The following is an 18,567-nucleotide window of genomic DNA, read 5'->3' on the forward strand; positions in this document are numbered from 1 at the left end:
TTTGGGCGCTGCTTTCTGCCGGACGCTGTTAGGAGTGCGTGCGAGTGAACTATATAAACACTGTAGGTTTGGTCCCATCTATCACAATCCACCCAGTGTCGATTCGTCGCGTCAACGGTGCCCCGCTAACAGCGCCTGCAGGCTTCTGGCAAATTTCGTCGTCTTCTCTTCTTCCCCGATGCCTGCACCCCGGCCTACAGTGCGAGGTCGCCCGCAGCAGCGCGGCTAGGGCTGCCGTCCAGCGCAAGCCCACTGCGAGCCCAGGGCACTCGCCACTGCACGCAGGCTTGGCCGCCGGGCTAGCGACGCCGCCAACTCCCTGACGCGTTAGGCCAGCGCCGGTAGCGCACAGTGCGCAGCGCCGCTCCCCGGGGCCTCATTTCCACAAGCCTCCAGTCTCCATCCCCATCATCTCGCCCATCTCCAGGTCCGTCGTCTCCGCCCACCCAACCCAATCAACCAGTCCGCGAATCCTCTGGCGCTGCCTCAGCCCTGGCCCCAGCCCGAATTCTGGCGCCCTTCCCCCTTCTGGGCTGGTGCTCCGACCGCCCCAAGCCACGACCTCATTCCAGCAGCCAAGTTGTTTTTACGTACTTGGGGTCCGCTCCCCCCAATACTAATTCCTCGATTCCTCTGCTGACTATCTGGGTCCAGTTCTTTTCCTCTCTCGCCGTTCAACATTGCAGTCTGTCGAGTTCAAGGCAGCGCCGCGCCTGTAAATCATCGCCAACGGCTGCTTCCACGGCTTCGTTTCTCTCCTTTCTGCGAATGTCCTTCATCTCGAGTCTGTGAGCGGCCATCCTCCCAGTTCCAGGTGTTTGGGCCCCCAGACTCCGCCTAATAAGCGACTCTCCCCGCGTTTTTTTTTTCCTGGCCCGCATTCGAAAGGGCCGAATAACATACATACGGCCTACATCCCAAGGTCGACTATCACATCCTCACCATACCAAAGACACCCTAACTTCGCGCCAGTCGCTGCGAAGCGGCCTGCCAAATTGCTCTTTTCCCCGCCGTTTCCCAAGGGAAGCATTATCGATCGTGCAAAACCCGGGGCCCCAATCGATCCCGTCTTTCAGCTGCGGCGATAAGTTTGGGCGTTCCCCAGATTGCGCTTGGATAGGTTTCTGCTATCCGCTTCGCCCAGGACGATTCCACGACGGCTTCCACGACGGCCTCGCCAACGCAACATCCTCGCCTCAACCGCCGCCGCCGCCGCAGCCTGTCCAGCATGAGCCAGGCAGTCAAGAGGGCGTGCGATGCCTGCCATCGCCGAAAGGTCAAGTGCGATGGCGTCAACCCGTGCCGCAACTGCTCCGCCGCCGCGCTGGCCTGCACCTACAACGCCATCCCCCAGAAGAAGGGCCCCAAGGGATCGCGGGCCAAGGTCATCAGCGAGCTGCGCGAGACCCAGCGACAGACGAGCCTTTCCGCCAGGGTGCAGGCTCGCATGAACGGCATTCCTCCTCCGCCCCCAACCGAGGGCCTCGCCCCTACGCCGGGCTTGTTGACCAGCGACTTGGTCAAGGAGTGCGCGCAGTTCTTCTTCGAGAACATGAACGCACAGGCCCCCATTCTGGACCGGAGGCAACTAGACCAGCAGATGCTCTACGTGGAGCAGAACCGAGATGCCTACTGCTTGATGGCTTCCCTGTGCGCCTTTGTCATGCTGCAGCCCGGCATGAGCATGCCTGCCGGCGATGCGTACAACCTCGACATGGTTCCCGGAGCAAACATCATCGCCAGCCAGATTCTTTTGGAAGAGGCCCTCCGAGTTCGCAAAGGATACGAGTACCTGGACCAGTTCACCGTCAATGCATTGGCCACCAACTTCTTCCTCTTTGGATGCCACTACGGCATGGAGATGCATGACAAGGCATGGTACTACCTTCGCGAGGCCACCACCATGATCCAGATGAATGGCATGGACAAGGAGGAATTCTACATGCCATTTGACATCTCTGAAGCCTCTCGTCTCCGCCGACTTTACTGGCTGTTTTACATTGTCGAGAGGTGCGTTTTGCCCGTCAACACACACTTGACGTGTCATTCCTTGTATTAGAATCCTGTACTGACATTGTAACCAAACAGAGCGTATGCTATCCGAAATCAGCGTCCCTTGACTCTCCAGGCGACGATCAAGCTCCCCACTCTTGGAGATGATCCCAGCGATCCCCTCTCCCATCAGCTCAACGGCTTCATTTTGCTCATCAACCTCTACAGACCTTTTGATGATGCCTTTACAAACACCTGGAATAAGACCCGCAGCGTCCTCTCCCAACAATACATCAATGGCCTGCAGAAGCAGCTGAACGATGCTGTTCAAAGCGCCTTCCATGACCCCTCGTGGAACGATCTCGGCACTAACCAGCAGTGGCTTAAGAACACTGTATGGCAGCTGAGCAACGGCGGAGCCGTCGCTACCGAGGGATCCATGTCCTTCCAGGTCCCCGTCAACGTATCTAGAGAGATGCTCATGAACATGGCCTCGCAGTTCCCTGGCCAGGGCATGGAGTTGCTCAACTCTGGACTGCTCGAGAAGCTCGTCGAGGGCACCTATTCGATGACTGAGTACCTGTCTATGCAGCCAGCGTCTCGCGACCCCTTCGCAATTGGACCTCAGGAGCACCTCAACCAAATCATCCACATTGTTGCTGCCTCCCGAAACGGTGACTACCGCTTCCTCCCCCTTCTCATGAGCAAGGTTAGCGAAGTGCTTCCGCGCCTCGCGAACCCAATGCTACAGAACGCCCCCGAGACGGCGCCCATGGCCAATGTCGACATCTTTGACGGATTTGGCAACGCCGGCATGGCCCAGCCTCCGCACATGCAGATGCCCGCGCTGGACGAGTACGAGCGCAAGTTTTCCGTCGAAGAGTATGAAAAGAAGTATGCCCTGGAAATGACTGGAAACACTCCGGATTCGCATGCCACTTCCAACCCTGGTAACACGCCGCCTGTAGCTCGCCAGCCGTCTGAGATTGCAAACTCCTTTGTTGGCTCTCCTCCCATGATGTCTCCCGGTCTGGAATTCGCCCCTCATGGCGTGTATGCTGCGCCTACGCCAATGTCCGAAATGGTCATGAGTCCAATGGGAACCCACCCGCCTCCTCAACAACATCACCAACACATGAACCAGCAATCATCTAATCATATTCACGACCCAATGGGCCAACAGCATATGGGCATGCCGCCACAGAACATGCGACCAGGCGGGATGCAACCCGCTCACCACATGAACGGCATGATGAATGTGCGGCAATCGCCACAGAGACAAGACAGTTTTGCCATGGCGCCTGGCCAGCCACACCCCTTCCAGCTGGAGGGATTTAATTTCAACACCCTGCGGTAGCATCACAGTGTTTTGACACCTGTTATAAACACACCTACCTCGCATACCCATCCTCCTTTACCCTTCGGCTTTTAAACGAGCACGTGTATTTTCTCACTGTTCTTCTCCTTCTCGTTACATAACCGAACTTTGTACTCAAGGCTTTACTGAAGGCTTTACTTTTTTTTCCTTTGTCGAAGCTTTTGATTCCTCGGCATACAGGGTCAATATACGATGATGATTACCGAACATTAAAAATATCAACCGGGTTGTTACGTCTTTCGCTTTTTTTTTTTTTTTTTTGGCTTGGGATTGGGCCTTGCTATAGCGCATGGGAAAATACGGATTCTCGTTTTTTGATTACTATATTCATCATCTTGGAAACTATGGCGTTTGCTGCCCTTTCCGTTTTGCCCCTGGGAAGGTAGTCATTTTTCTCTCTCGAATTGGGATGCGGGAGTTTTAATTTGCGGATGGGGTTCTCCTCTTTGGATTGCTATGGAAGAACCTTGTGTTTTACTTTGCTTCTTTTATATTTTCATGGCTGTAATACAGTTTTGATAATCTTTCTGTTTTATTGGGAACTACTTTATTTGTCATGGCTATAGGACAGTTTTGATAGTTTTCTGTTCTTTGAAAACCGTGGTAGTATTGTCAGTATCTACTGCTTGTTTTGGAACTTGCTGGTTTTTATCGTAGATGAATACGAAAAGATTAGAAGTTTAACTTATATTCGCGTCTTTGGTAGTGATGCTTGTGCGATATTTGTGAGGTGTTGTGTTGTCTTGATGTTTGATGCCATTGAGCTCCTATAATGATATGCTGGAGCTGCGGTGGTCTGTTGAAGGAAGCTTTGTGTATTTGTTAATTGAGTATACTAGCAATAAGACTCGACGTTTTCACAACTTATATGGTGTATCACTTTAAAAAGATAGACCAGAGTTATCTAGTAGACTTTCATGCACTGGAATTACGTCCATCATGGTATGTCATCATGCAAAGACTTACCCGTAACGTAGAATGCCCATCCTAGATTAAGTCGTCTACCTGTGCAATTTCCCATCTCTCTCGTTCATCTAGAACCGCCCCCCCCCCCTCAAGCAATATCACTCAAATATTTGAAACCATTTCACAACGTTAAAACTTCATCTCAGAATGACTGCCATTCTTCAGCCCTTCGCGGAACAAGTCTCCTAAACGGATGCGCCTCCGTATTAAACACATACTCATCTAGACTAATCACATCAGTCTCGCTGAAGATTAGATAGAAATACTTGAGCGTCTCGCCCAACCAGAAGGATTCCATCGAATCTGCTAGTTCAGGCTGCTGCTCCCGAGGAAGCGTGACGTCCCGCACGGCCGAGTTGGCGAGCGTCGTGCTCGTCGTGCTGTTGATGGCCTCGAACATGGCCCATGCTGAGTCGAGCAGGGCGGGCCGGCCTGTGGCGCGGTAGAGGATGAAGATGCTCTCGATGGCTTCGGGGCGGAGGATGTAGCGGCGGTCGGGGATGGAGGTGAAGCCTTGTGGGAGGCGATCTCGTTTGATGATGGCGTCCACGCTGGTGGTGTCTTTGTCTTTGTCTTTGGCGAGGCGGAGGACTTCCTTTTTCCAGGCTTGCTCGTCCCATTCGCAGCCGGCGAGAGATGGGCAGGGTAGCATGTGGAACGTTTCGGGCATGATGCCGTGCGGGAGGGCTTGGTATGTCCAGATACAGCCGTTGACGAGCTTGATGGCGGCGGAGAGGTCCTGGGGTCGGTTGAACAATCTGCCTCCGAGCGTGAATAGGCCACCTAGGAAGCATACGAGGTGCTGTCCTGACGGGTCGAGGGTGATTTGGCCGTCTTCAGACTTGATCGCGCCTGAGATGAGAATGTCCTCGTTGTTGGGCGTCATTGGTCGATAGAGGGCGTGCTTGATAGCTGCGCCGGCGGCCTTTTCGTACATGTCTTGATATAGGGGCATTTGGCCACCCATGAGGGCTGACAGTTTCGGCAGATACTCGTACACGCTGTCGGCCATGGCGCCCAGAGTGAACGTGTTGCCAATGTTGAAGACTTGATCCTTTGCGCTGACGACGAGTGGCCACAGCCCGGGCAGTGCTGTCGAGTCCTGCTGGTCCGCCATGGCATCCATGACGCGCTGCACGGCGTCAAACCACTTTGCGTCGCCCGTGATGAGCGAGAGCCGCGTAAACTCCATAGTCAGGCTGCCAATCTCGGCGACGAGCAGTGCCGGCGGAGCGGTCTGTCTTCTGCCATTGATGGCGGCGTGGATGTCCCACCTGGTGATGGGCATGCGGTTTGGCGTGTCAAAGGCCTTGTAGAGCATCTCGCCGACCTCGATGGCCTTGTGGAGGAGGCGCTCGTCACCGCTGAGGTCAAAGGCGGAGATGAAGCCGCCGAGATAGCGGATGTTGGTCTCGAAGACGTTGATTTGTTTGAGGTCTGTCTTGGTGAAGTCGATGGTGACGGCGGCCTGGACGGCCTCGTCGAATTGGGGCTTCATGCCCATGATCCAGAGGGTGTCGAGGGCGTCGACTAGAGTGGCTGCCCAGCCGCCAAAGGGGTTCTTTTTGCCGCCGGATACCGGTGCGAGTTCGTCTGCCTTCCAGGCGTATTCGCGGTAGGATGACCAGCATTTTGCGAAGACGTCTTTTACGGCGCGTTGGCGGTGTTGGCGAGTGGTTTGCGCTTCTGGGGTTTCTTCATCGAAGGGTGTCTGGATATTGGGATATTTCACGGGAGTGGTGGTTGGTAATGGGCGCATTGATTGCGGAGGGTAATGAACGGGCAGGGACTTCCAGAAGTAGTTATCATCTTGGTTTGTATGCAGGTTTGGCTGAGTATAAGACGGTGGCGGAGAAGTCGAGGTGTTGTACAAGTAGAGGAGGATGAGGGTGGCGACTAGGGCAATCCAGGCGATGCTTCTCCTGCGGATGGGGGGCATGGTTGCTGGTTAGACATTTGTGATGTTGTGATGGAATAAGAAGAAGAAGAGAGTGAAAGAAATGAGAAGTGGTGGCAGATACTGTGATATTGAGGATGAATTTTGTGTTGGAGGGAGCTGAGATGAATGTTAGGCGGGGCGACGATCCGGACGTGCAAGTGCCGGATTGCCGTTTCAAGACCTGGTGTTGACGTCAATCGATATTTGGGGAGCGCTAAAAGCCGCTGGAAATGCGCTGGGACGGGCCAGGTGGGCGCTATAAGGCTTGGCGACGCGCTGTAAGTCGGAGCAGAGCTGGATGAAGCTTTGTTGGTGGTGGTTGGGCTTCTTTGTGAGACTTGATTGAGTTGTATCGAGAGGGTGGTGGCTTGAGCGCGTTGCCTATGGAGATGGAGATGTTGATTGTCGTGCAAGGGAGTACAATGAGGTGTCTGTGGGTAGATGGGACCAAAGGGAGGTTTTTGCTCGAGTTGCTTAGATGTTGTGTAAGCCGATGGATTCTTGGTTTCGCTGTGAAAAGGGCTTGTTCACGTCTATACATGCAAAAGTTCACATGTTGAAGAGTTGAAATCACGTTTCTCATTTGTTGCGCCCAAATGCATTTCTATATCGACTACATATTTCTTGCATTTTCTATGAGTATACTCCCATATATACATATATTGCAGCGCCTATATCAAGCCCTAACCAACTTGATAATCTTTGAGCTCTTCCCATTCATCACCTCTACCGTATCATCATCATGCAACCGTATCAACACCTCCAGACCATCCACTACCAAGTTCACCACCTCACTGCTACCCTTCGCTGCCATCGCCGCTACCAGCAGCGGGAAAGGAAGCAGCTCGTCATACTGAATAGTCGGTTGACCAGCCTCATCGGCCTGAATGCTCCAACTCTTTTTTCCACATGTCCAATTGCCCATCCAGCGCTTCCACCCACCGTCAACTTCTTCTTTCGGAGCTCCTAGTGGCACAATCGCCGGGTAGCCTACGGGTAAAGGAATCTCTGGCCACTTCTTCAGGTACGGTATGGCTTGCAATAATTTCCATATTGCAAAATCGCCTTCTGCCGAATTAGTCATGATGGAGATGCCGCAGTTGCTTGGCACCTCGAATTTACTTCCGCCTGGAAGATTCGCGTATCCTGCTACATATGTTCTGAAGCCCGGCCAGTTGCTGCCGCCATGCGAAAAGACTGTTCGTGAATCTCCTGGTATGAACCATGAATGTGCTATATCCAGATCTACGACCGTCAACATCGTCTTTGCTGTTTCTTGTCGAAGAAAGCCGCTATTGTTAGAGCTCTGGAGAGATTGTTGCACAGCCCTGACAAGCTTCAAGAGATCACTAGGTGTAGTCCATAAACTCGCCGCCGCTTGTTCAGGATTGACACGCTGAGCATCTTCACAGGGAGTATAGCCTGTATAATGCGCCTTTGCTGAATTCTTTTCTCCAGGCGGCAGTTGGTTGTAAAAAGACCTCGTCATGCCCAGAGGCCCAAGGACGATATCTTGCATCGCCGAGGGCAAGTCCTTTTTCGTAATTGCTTCAAAGATGAACTGAAGCACTGTGAATCCACCACCGGAATAGGACAGCGATTGGCCCGGAAAGCCCTGCAAATGCACGTCTTTCGTATTGACGGGATATGCTCCAGCTAGTACCTCGCGCGTTGTTGGAATCCGCGCATCGTCCAAAACAGAGTAGCCTGGGAAACCGCCTTGAGAGAGCCCAGAGGTATGGCTTAGAAGCTGCGAGACAGTGATGCCTTTGATGGCAGATGTGCGAGCAGTAGTTGCACCTCTTGTTAAAATGTCCAGAACATCCTGTGGCAATAAATCACCAATGCGGCTATCAAGGCTGAGCTTGCCTTCGTCGATAAGTTTCATCAAGGCGACTGCAAACGTTGGTTTTGAGATGCTGCAGGCTTGGAAGATGGTCTCTGTGTCGTCTTTGCCGGTCGAGAAGCAGTGAGATGATATTACGCCGTCTTCCATGATGGCGACTGAGGCGCAGGGTGTGCCTAGCTGGGCTAATACAGCGGCAGCACTGGCATTATCGTGCCCGGAGCGAATGAGATCCTCCAGCTGGCTGAATAGGGTTGACATGATGTAGGCGAGAAGCGTTGAGTATCTGTAGCAGTGGTGATTTAAAGGCGCAATGATGAGGCTCTGATTAATGAAGCAATCTAATACTTGAAGACAGAAAGAAATTTGTTTCGTATGCTTTCGGGAGGAGAAATCAAATCCAGGCCTGTAACATTCGATCATGAGAGTCCTCTTAGTATATTTGTGCTATTTGTATAAGTGCTAATCCTAGGGAAAAGGCCGTTGGCCACGCAGTTGATTCGTAGCTTGCATCGCCATCTCCACTAAATCGTAATTCGTCGTAATTCGTATACATCGCTTAGTGCTAGCTGCAGCTAGCAAAAGTGCTGATTTGTGTGTTGAATTACCGTGACTCGTGGTATTGTATTTAGCCGTTAATCGTTGGAACCTGTACCCGTTCATTTGACGTCGCTTAGTTGAACAGAAGGCAAGGCAAATGCTTTGCGCTGTAAGCTTGATCCAGAGCCTGGTTATTCCCGTCAAGTATCGAAATTAGTGAGGAAGTGAGTATAAGTGTCAAAAGACAAAATAACATGTCATTACAGGCTCTAATCGATGTCTGATGTTAAAACTGCACTTAAGAGTAAGTATAACACTGTTTTCATTATTCCCAACGTCTACATCTACTTCGTAGTCAAATCCCACAAACTCTCCACCGTCACCTTCTCAGCCCACTTCCCTCCAGTACTATCTTCCTGGAGCGTAAACCCAACCTCCTTCTTCTGCCCAGGCGCCAGAACAAACGCATTGTCGTCAAAGAATCCCAAGACTCCAGCCGGATGCGTCAGCCACGTGTACAAGGACACACCGGCCGTGGATTCCACAGTGAAGGATTTCTTGGATTTGTTATATGACAGCTTCAGCTTGGGATCTGATACCTTGGCTTGGTTTGGCCAGACAGGGAGGAAGTGGTTGTGATGAGTAAATGTCGTCGTCTTACTGCTGGCTGCATTGGGGAGTTTGCCATTGGCAGTGAGTTCAATGATCAGCACAGCATTTCTGGTGTCTGGAATCTTGAGATCTGAAGCCACGTTGGTTGAGATGATTTGCGTAGTGTTGATAGCACCAACTTCAAACTTGATCGATTTTGGCATGCCCGCGTTGTTTGCGATGGCTTTGCCCTTGAGATCGACCCAGGACAAGGATACTTCACCAGATGCAGACTCCCAGAGGTCCGACGTAACCCAGATTTCGAGCTGGTTCGCAGTGTAGTTCCAGAAAGCCGACGCAATGACGTGATCGTAAGTCCGACGAGCAACATACGGCAACACCTTCCATCGTCCGTCATACTCCAAGCCCGCCCAGGTTGGAGCCTGCCAAATATCGTTGAGCTGCCAATACAACGAGCCAAGCTGCCTCTCCGGCATGCCGCTACCTCTTCTGTAAAACTGAATCTCGGATTTGTACATGTCAGCTTGGAACAGCTGGGTAGCGTGGCACCAGGCGCTGAAGTTTGCGACAGAATCAGTTTTATCGGGCGTTGGGTAGTATCGCTCTACCGCGAGAGTCATCTCAACCTGGCCCAAAGTGCTGTTGCGGACATTTCGGGTCAATCCACCAGCGGGGTAGTGATGGTTTCGTAGAATGACCGTGGTCGAGTTGAAATGGAGGTCTTGAGACTCGACGGCCTGCTGCCACGTTTGGATACTAGGCATGCTGATGAAGCCAAACTCGTTGGCAAAACGACCTACTGGGTACGCGGAAGTATCAAAAGACACCGATGTGTCATAGTTGTAAAAGTCGGTATCACCATAGATGTACCCAGAAGTCGTGTTATAGTATCTCTCCACGATGGGAACAGGCAGACTAAGGTCAATATCCAGCCAGCCATTGTTTGCACTGCAGGGGCTGTATGAAATGGAGTGGCTGTTGGCAGCCAGAATATTGAATATCGTAACGATGAAAAGATCCTCATATTGTCCCAAAACATATGGGTAAGTTGCTGGATCGGCGCCCTGGGCAATTGGCAGCATGAGGTTCTCAAATTCATTGCCGCCCATCCAGCATGCCAAGGAGGCGTGATGGTTCAAGCGGCGAACGTTGTACGTAACTTCGCCAATGACATTCTCTTTAAATTCTGGACTGTCAGGGTATAGAGTATCGCTGAACTGAAACTCGCTCCAGAGCAGCAGCCCGCGCTCATCGGCGATGTCGTAGATCCAGTCTGGTAAGTATGCCCCAGAGGACCAAACACGGAGCATGTTGAAGTTTTGTGACTCGACAGAGTCGAACAAGCGGTCCATTCTAGCAGAAGTGACCCTTGGCCAAAAGGCGTCTGGAGGAATCAAGTTGGCTCCCTTGGCATAGAATTCGTGGCCGTTGATCTCGAAGTGCCAGTTGTTTCCCGGCGTGATGCCGCTGGCAACTTGCGCTTCCGTGACGTTGCCTGAGCTGAATAGAATAGTTCGGAAGCCAACTCGTCGCTGAGAGACGAGAAGAGGCGTCTTGGACCCTGCGCTGCTGACAGAGACTGTGATGTTGTACAGTTGCTGGTTACCCATGTCTCGAGGCCACCACAGCTTCGGCTTGCTGGCATCAATAGTCACAGAGCCGGTGATGGTCATATCAGACTGCGTGACGCCCTGCAAGCTGCCAGAATACAGGACTGAACGACTATCCTTTGCATCCGTGATGACCACCGACATGGAAGCATGCTTTGGCAGCGTTCCCACAAAGTCGAGACTTGCGTTCACCACCCATGGTGCGGACTGATCGGGTGCAAAGTTGTTGAACTGGCCCTTTCGAAAGATGTCGATATCAGTGTTGAGAGAGTACACCTCACCGCCCTTGCTGAGCTGAACAATGCGTCCAGGCAGCCAAGGTCCGACGGGAGAAAACGCCGGGCCCCAGTCCCAGCCAAAGTCATTTTGTTCTTTGCGAACCCATTGGCGGTTGGGATACTCGAAAGGATAAACCACCGAAGCCGGCCAGTCTGATGGCACATTAGCTACTACCATCTGACAGTGTCCAAGACCACTCACGCTGCACTTCGCTGCTCGCATTGATGGCGTTGATGATGCGAGGCACGCTTCCAAAATTAATGCTCAGAACGGGATCGCTCTTGCAGCTCGCAAGAACGGAAGAGACGTCGTAGAACCATTGTCGGAACTGGTTATCTGGCGTTCCAACGATGTGGTCACAGAACTTGACGGTTGCGAACGTATCCAAGCCGTCAAATACTAGCCAAGTAGCAGTATTCGATTTTTTGCTCCTTTCAACCAGTGTTAGTTACCAGGTTCATTCACAAGATGGACTGATTCAATGAAAACCCACAGTCCGCTAATGGGCTTGCTGGTATAAGTCCAGTTTTGGGCCGCAATCCATCGCAAGTCAAAGTCATTGAGGCCAGAATTTCTATGAGTCAGAACATCAGTCTTGTCTATTCAACCGAATCCTGGTGATTATCATCAATGAGGGGATTCTCACGGTTCATCTGCGGCAGTTGGTCAGCACGCTGTAGAGCAGCATTTGTTTGTGATTTGACTTACCAATCACGCCAGCTGCGTGGAGATCCAGGTGAGCTTGCGAAGGATATTTGCCGGGAACGGTGATGTTGCCGTATTCATTTGTTACGGTCCATTTCAAAACACCCAGATCGTGAATGGCTGCCGCGTTGGAGCTTTCGGTAGTTGCCTTCACAGCACTAGCGAAGATGCCGAGTGCGGCGACAAGAGACCTCGTAAACCCCATGGTTACAATATGAGGTTACAATATGTAATCCTATTTCTTTCGATGATGGCCACACGCACAACGCGCGGAGGCTGTGGATTTTACTCAGACGCCGCCAAGCAGTTTCCAGGCTGCCAAACTATAGACAGGGCCATTCCTTTAAACTGCCGCCCTCGCAGCATTTATATCCCCAAGAGTCCTCAACCATACCTGCCTGGAATGAGACATCAATGAGGGGTCCGGAAGAATGCTCGGCCATTGTTGCACAACGCGCTTTCTGCATCATGTCAAATAGAGCCCTAGTCGCGTCGATCCAACACTGCAAAGCTGTAAAGGCGAGCAGCGAGGCCGTATGTGTGAATGACTTCATTCGACGAAAAAGCATGGCCTGACCCCTGGACTCCGAATGCCGCCACAACCGGTAATCGCCGGCAGATGCTTCCCCACGATTATCGTGTCACCAATGGCGATCGCATCCAAGCAGGAGGCCCCATTGCGGAAAGCACCAGTTCCTTTGTAGAGCTGTACCAGCAGAAGGATGTGCTCCGACTGGGGATTAGATCGGGAATACTGAAGGCTGATGTTCTGTAATTGAAATCTTGGGGCAATTGATCTTCTAATCAGATGATGGCGGATCAATTGACATAATGATCCTGATGGTATGATGCCAGGAACGTCTACGGAACTTGTTCGACCGAGGATCAGGAAAAGGAAAAGTGCGGGGAGAGCGTTGGAGCTACATCCGAGTGCAACGCTGTAGCTCCATACCGCTGCTTTTCCGATGGCGATTACGACACAGCATGATGCATGCTACGTCTATGTGTCATAAAATATTTGATACCGTATTGGTGCAGGAATTTGAAAAGAGGAGAAAGCAACAAGCCGGTGAATTAATAATCGCAAATGCAGCGAAGGATAGGACGATTTGGTAGGAGTGCGACTTGGAGCGGACATTGGCGCCTGTAGGCTTACAAAGAGAAGCATAGCCAGGCCTCGTCTGAATCGTGATGTGAGAAAGAGAAAGATCAGCAAAAAGCTACACCATGTTGCATCTGAGATGCTTCTGTTTCAGAGAGACGCAGGTACCAGACGAAGCCACCACTCAGCACATAAAGATTGACGTGGGTCAATAAGCTTAAATCGAAGCCGAGCAACAAGTGGCCAGTATCAACGTCGTGGCGCTTAAGAAAATGATCTGAGAACTTTACTTGGTATGACATGTTTGAGACTTGATATTATTCTTGAATAGAAATCTGATTTTTACATAGCGAATTTGGACTAACAGTATAGATATTAATATGTGCAAACGCTCCGCCCTTTCCCTATAACACAACACCCCAAATCATTACTTCAACTTGTCGAAACGATGATCATCCTGCCAACGCTCATAATTTGGCGGAGGCGTATACTCTGCCCTCACAGCTTGCAGTCGGAAAAGGCGACCGATCCAAGAAGCGAGCAACAGCAGCAAGTGAGAAACGAACCAGTCCGCCGACAAGCCCGTCTTTGCACGCAATTTCTTTCCACCCCAGTATTTCGATGTGCTCAAAATCACGGGAATATTGTCGAGCGAGTGAAATATGATGAACAAATTCAGGCTGATCCAAAAGTCGATTAACAAGTCCTTTATTGACGCAGGAAAGAAGGAAAATCCAGGCACGTTTGTGCTGAGCACCCTCCCCGCATTCAAAATGACTCCATTCAGATTCCAGAAGAAGATGGCCTTTTCGCCATCCGCGGGGTCTGTCCTCTCAACGACGATAACCTCATCGCCCTCTGGCTCTGCGCGCTGCCATTCGTGCCAGGCGTATCGCTCGACTCTGAGTTCTGGCTGGTTGTCGTGAGTGGCTGTGAGGATTTGGTCGGTGTCGCCCAGGCGCACTTTGATGCTGCCTTTGATGACTTTGAGGAATTCGGTGTGCGTTTCGTGCCAGTGGAGGCCGCTTGACCAGGTTGATTTCGGGGGGAGTGTGACTGTGACTTGGTCTGGCTGGGAGAGATTGTATATGACGGCGTTGGGGAACTCGCGCTCAATGATTCCCGTTGATTGATCCATGATGGCTGTTCAATACGTTTTCCGCTGGAGCCGAAGACCCGCGGTTAGTTTACAGTCTATCTCGTTAAGCGCAGAAAGTTGAGAAAAAGAGAAACTCCAAACTCATTTATTAAATCGTTTCGCACGCATCACTTATCTGGCTTCACTATCGGGATGCACCCGCTGACAAATTCACGTGCCAAACTTAGGGCGTGTCAGTCAGCAGTCGCAGTCATGAGATGTGTTCAGTTCTCGAGATAATGAATGGTATTGCATCATTTGCGCCGGGCGCTAGCTGCACAAAGCTAGAACGAGCTCAAGAGCCAGACAATAAGTGGCGTGTGTAGAGACTCAGTGTTGCGAGTAATGGCTAGGCAGCTGATTGCCTTGTCTCTAAACATATGACAATACAATGTTGATCAAGTCTCTCTTTAGCTACGTCTTGGTGTTTTGTATTTTTCTTTGCGTAAGCATGTACTTGTACAGGTAACTGAAGGTGGGGGAGCCTTTAGGTGTTGGCACGAATAAGCTACAGATACATTGATGTTAATAACACGAGACGACATGAAGGATTTAGTCAAGACTACAATTTAGGTACATTGTTCATAAAAGCTTACAGCTATCATTTCAGTGTATTTCTACCCTGTATAAACACCTTATCTGCTGGTTGTGTCCTTGTCATTCGTGTCTCCTCGGGATCGGCATCAGAATCCCTAACTATTGTATCCTTCCAATAGATCGAATTAGCTACATTGGCCAGCTGACGAGGACCTGACGTCGGAAGAGACATTAAATTACTATGAAAGATTTTGACTTTGTCGCTTCCTGGGTGACAACGGATTACTTGCTCGCATCTACGATCTGGCTTATAATGAAAACTTGACAAGAGAGAATAGGTCACACAACTTGTGGCCTCGAATTCGACACTTCTCCACAGCTTCAATAGAAACACATATTAGAAAGGATATCTATTCGCTTTCAATGAAGAAATATTCTATATAGACAAAGAATCACAATTTATATGCAAACACCACGCAATATACAGCCATATTAATTTACTACTTAGAGGAAATGCTCTCACTCTCCAAACATCTAAGAGGTGTAGCGACCAATGTCCGCACCAGGGCTCCAGCCTCCAGTAAAGTCAGGCTGGGCATTGATCTTGGTACCGTCACCGAGGCGGAGAGCAACGGAGGTATCCTTGGAGCACATGCCGTACATCTGGAGGTTCGTAGGAGTTGCTGAGATGAAGTGCATGTAGTCTGCTTAATGTTAGTAACTTGTAACTTGGAAGTGGTATTCATGTCAAATGTTATAAACGTACCTTGGCATTCATAGGAACCAGCGCAGCCTTGGTATCCGGGACCGCTGAAGAAGGCCCAAGAAGCAGAACCGTAGTAGTAAATGTCAGAACCGCCATTGACATAGTTGGCGAGACCCATGTGGCAACGGGCAGTGCTATCGCACCAGGAGAAGTCGGGGTCACCCCAGCCCTGAACGTCGGCGGTCCAAGGCGCGGGAGGGACTTGCTGGGTGTTGTCGCCCTGGTCGTAGTTGGTCTCGCTCTGCAGCAGAGTCACGGCGACGTTGCTGGCAGACTTGAGGTTGAGCTGGTACAGCCACCAGTGCTCGCTGCCGAGGCCGTTGAGCCAAGTGCCCTTGGTGGACTCGACCAGAGCGCCGCCCTTTGCGGCAATGTTGGATCCTCCGCTGAAGCCCTCGGTGATGTGGTCGGCAATCCAGTTCCAGGTGTTCTCCACGTAGACGGACGAGCTCTCGGTGAAGTGCAGGCCGATGAAGGCTGCCTGGCATTCGTTGCTGGCGTCGGTGCAGGCGTTGGTCAGGGCATCGGCGCCGTGGGTTCCGCCGACGGTGACGAGAGAGTTGAAGAGCGCGACATCGCCGGCCTTGGAGCCGGCGGCGTTGAACTGGACAATGATGGCGCCGGGCAGGACGTCGGAGACGGTGAAGCGGAAGTCCTGGATCTGGGCAACGCCGACGTCGCCTTCGTTGCCGACCTGGACGACGGGCTTGGGGTTGGACGAGTCCTTGAAGAAGTCACCGCCGCCGGAAATAGTTGCCCACGCCTCTCCAACAAGCTGGGAGCCAACGGGGACCAGGAGAGTGGACTCAACACGGTAGTCGCCAAAGGGGAAATAGGCAATCTTGTTGTTAGTGGCGGCGAACTGGAGGACTTTGTTCAGGGCAGCAGAGTCGTCGGTGCTGCCGTCGCCCTTGACGGTCTGGCCGCCATTCTGGCTGGGGTCCTTGACGTTGACAAAGTCGGTAACGTGGTTGTTGGCATAGTTGGGCACGGCAACGGCTGGAATACGGCCACCAGGGGCAACGCCGGCAGGGCGAGTCGTGTTGCCGTTGACACCACCGTAGACTGGGTTGGCTCCAACAGTGTTTCCGTAGCTGTAGTTGATGACGTTCTTTGACGCGCCGACGGTGGTTGTGCCGCGGATCACAGCAACGTCAGAGTCGGTATCCTTGGTCAAGTTGTCAATGACAATGGAAGGATAGACGGTGGTTGTGAAGGTGACACCCGAGTTGATAGAGTTGGCATCGACAATTCCGATAAAGGGGCTTCCACCAGTGTTGGAAACACCAGTGCCAACGTTGTCAAAGGTAGGGTTCAACAGACTGATGGTGTTGCCGCCGCTGATGAGCATACCGACAGTGTTCTTGTAGAAGTAGATGCTCTTGTAGAGAGCCTGCTGGTGGCCGTTGTGCCAAATACCAGTTTGGCCGTTCTCAATTCGGATATCGGCGAGTGCAAGCGTAGATCCACGGCCCAGCTGGACACCGGTGTGACCCTTGCCGTTGACCGAAGGCGCAAGCGTGATCTTGACGTTCTGTAGCTGACAAGCCTGAGCAACACCCCAATAAAGAGCAGAGATGCTAGAGCTTCCATCAACAGCAGTGGTGTCCAAAACAAGGTTCTTCAGTCCAACAGCAAAGGAAAGCTCGCCGGCATCGCCTGTAGAGGGATCCTGGCCGTTGACGAGGTAGTTGTCGCTGAATCCTGCCGCGGCCTTGATAACGGGAGGGTTGGTGGCATCACCGAACAGAATGGTATCGGTACGCATGTTGAGAGTGCTTGAGAGCTCATATGTTCCCGATGGGATGTACACGACACGAGGCTGCGATGCCAGCCATTCGTTCTGTCGGTTGCCGCTACCAGCTGAGTCGATGGCATTCTGAAGAGAACCAGCGTCACCAGGGCTGACGGCAACATACACGTTGTAGGAAGCATCTACATAAGGAGCAGAGCCCTTGAATTGGCCGGTGTGGTCCATGGCAGCATACCAAAAGGAGCTGTTTGCACGAGGCTGCAGAGCAGAGCGGCCATGATGGCGGAGAACTGCCGGCGAGGCTGTCACGGCGCCCAGGAAGGCCACCACAGCAGTGAGAGACTTCATGGCGATAAAAAGGAGAGACTAAAGCGAGGGTGCTAGAAGAAGGCAAAGTAAAGGAATGAACAACGAGACGAGGCTCGTAATAAAAGAAACAGTATCCTGGTGCCTGGCTACACCCACGAGTTACCGCGTGATCAAAAACATGAGCGACGTGCCCCGGAAGTCATCGAAAGCTATATAAAGAATCTCGCTTGTCTCGCCGCTGCGATTACTCCTCTGACCGGGTCTTCATGCCCATCGGCCCGGGGGGCCTCTTAGCTTTTGCGGGCTGTCCATTGTGTCCTGCCTATACCAGCCCGTCAAAAAGCACATCGACGCAGATCCTTTCAGGACCTCTCCGCTGATCTCTAACAACTAGGCAAGGCTCGCCCGAGGCCAGCTGTGCTCGCAATGGTGGAAAATGGTCACGTCCGTGATTGAACGGGGGGCACTGCCGTCTTACTGTGGTTTTTCACCCAAGTGGTCCTGTTCATCAAAGATGGTTCCGATTCATTGGTTAGAAGGCGGGAACTGGCTACTCTTCCCCCACTGCGTTTCACAACGATCGGCAGCGAGCAGTCCACTTTAAGCAGCTATTCTTAGGGAAACACCAAGAGGCTAGTAAGCACTGCTAAGATTATGATACAGGGGCGCGGCGGTCCTTGGCGGCTTGACCGAATATATAGTACTGTTTGGACTATGGTCGAGGACGGAGCATATTGTAGCTGAGATCGAATTACTCCTTGTTAAATGCTGACACGGGCCCGAGCTTGAGGCTGAGACTAATGCCACCGCGACGTGGGGCACAGAGGAGCCTCCAAGGTGATGATGAGATAATCAGATATGTTTTAATATCAGTGATACATTTGTTGCAGCATTTCAGGAAAAGGGGGCACGACAAAAGGAGTTGAATAGAGAGTAGATTCTTGGTTACTGTAACAACACCATAAGAAGAAGTTGCGTCGCATGACTGAAAGCGCGGCACTTTGTTGATGATTCGAAACGCGGGAAAAATCTCGTAGCTGATGCGGGTCCTGTCTTTCCAGGGTGATCCATGGTCTTGAGCATTTGGCTGCTTTG

The 18,567-nt window shown here is 51.8% G+C and overlaps 6 protein-coding genes across 6 annotated transcripts; 1 reads left to right on the forward strand and 5 right to left on the reverse strand.

Moving 5' to 3' along the window:
* Positions 1-1,228: 1,228 nt before the first annotated feature.
* On the forward strand, positions 1,229-3,349 carry TGAM01_v206157 (hypothetical protein; the record flags this gene model as incomplete). The annotated part of the gene is made up of 2 exons (XM_018802591.1): positions 1,229-2,010; positions 2,089-3,349. 2 exons carry the CDS (start codon positions 1,229-1,231, stop codon positions 3,347-3,349), a joined length of 2,043 nt encoding a protein of 680 aa, XP_018664098.1.
* A 1,129-nt stretch (positions 3,350-4,478) lies between these two features.
* Positions 4,479-6,275, reverse strand: TGAM01_v206158 (hypothetical protein; the record flags this gene model as incomplete). Its single annotated transcript, XM_018802590.1, has 1 exon — positions 4,479-6,275. One exon carries the CDS (start codon positions 6,273-6,275, stop codon positions 4,479-4,481), a length of 1,797 nt encoding a protein of 598 aa, XP_018664097.1.
* A 676-nt stretch (positions 6,276-6,951) lies between these two features.
* Positions 6,952-8,382, reverse strand: TGAM01_v206159 (beta-lactamase; the record flags this gene model as incomplete). The annotated part of the gene is made up of 1 exon (XM_018802589.1): positions 6,952-8,382. The coding sequence occupies one exon, from the start codon at positions 8,380-8,382 to the stop codon at positions 6,952-6,954; it is 1,431 nt and encodes a 476-aa protein (XP_018664096.1).
* A 623-nt stretch (positions 8,383-9,005) lies between these two features.
* Positions 9,006-12,072, reverse strand: TGAM01_v206160 (beta-mannosidase; the record flags this gene model as incomplete). Its single annotated transcript, XM_024549809.1, has 5 exons — positions 9,006-11,314; positions 11,364-11,593; positions 11,656-11,736; positions 11,809-11,815; positions 11,871-12,072. 5 exons carry the CDS (start codon positions 12,070-12,072, stop codon positions 9,006-9,008), a joined length of 2,829 nt encoding a protein of 942 aa, XP_024405471.1.
* A 1,324-nt stretch (positions 12,073-13,396) lies between these two features.
* On the reverse strand, positions 13,397-14,107 carry TGAM01_v206161 (hypothetical protein; the record flags this gene model as incomplete). The annotated part of the gene is made up of 1 exon (XM_018802587.1): positions 13,397-14,107. One exon carries the CDS (start codon positions 14,105-14,107, stop codon positions 13,397-13,399), a length of 711 nt encoding a protein of 236 aa, XP_018664094.1.
* Positions 14,108-15,178: 1,071 nt separating this feature from the next.
* On the reverse strand, positions 15,179-17,511 carry TGAM01_v206162 (glucan endo-1,3-beta-glucosidase; the record flags this gene model as incomplete). The annotated part of the gene is made up of 2 exons (XM_018802586.1): positions 15,179-15,348; positions 15,411-17,511. The coding sequence occupies 2 exons, from the start codon at positions 17,509-17,511 to the stop codon at positions 15,179-15,181; spliced, it is 2,271 nt and encodes a 756-aa protein (XP_018664093.1).
* Between the last annotated feature and the right edge of the window lie 1,056 nt (positions 17,512-18,567).

Source organism: Trichoderma gamsii, assembly GCF_001481775.2.
Source record: "Trichoderma gamsii strain T6085 chromosome Unknown Scaffold_20.2, whole genome shotgun sequence".
Classification (NCBI taxonomy): domain Eukaryota; kingdom Fungi; phylum Ascomycota; class Sordariomycetes; order Hypocreales; family Hypocreaceae; genus Trichoderma; species Trichoderma gamsii.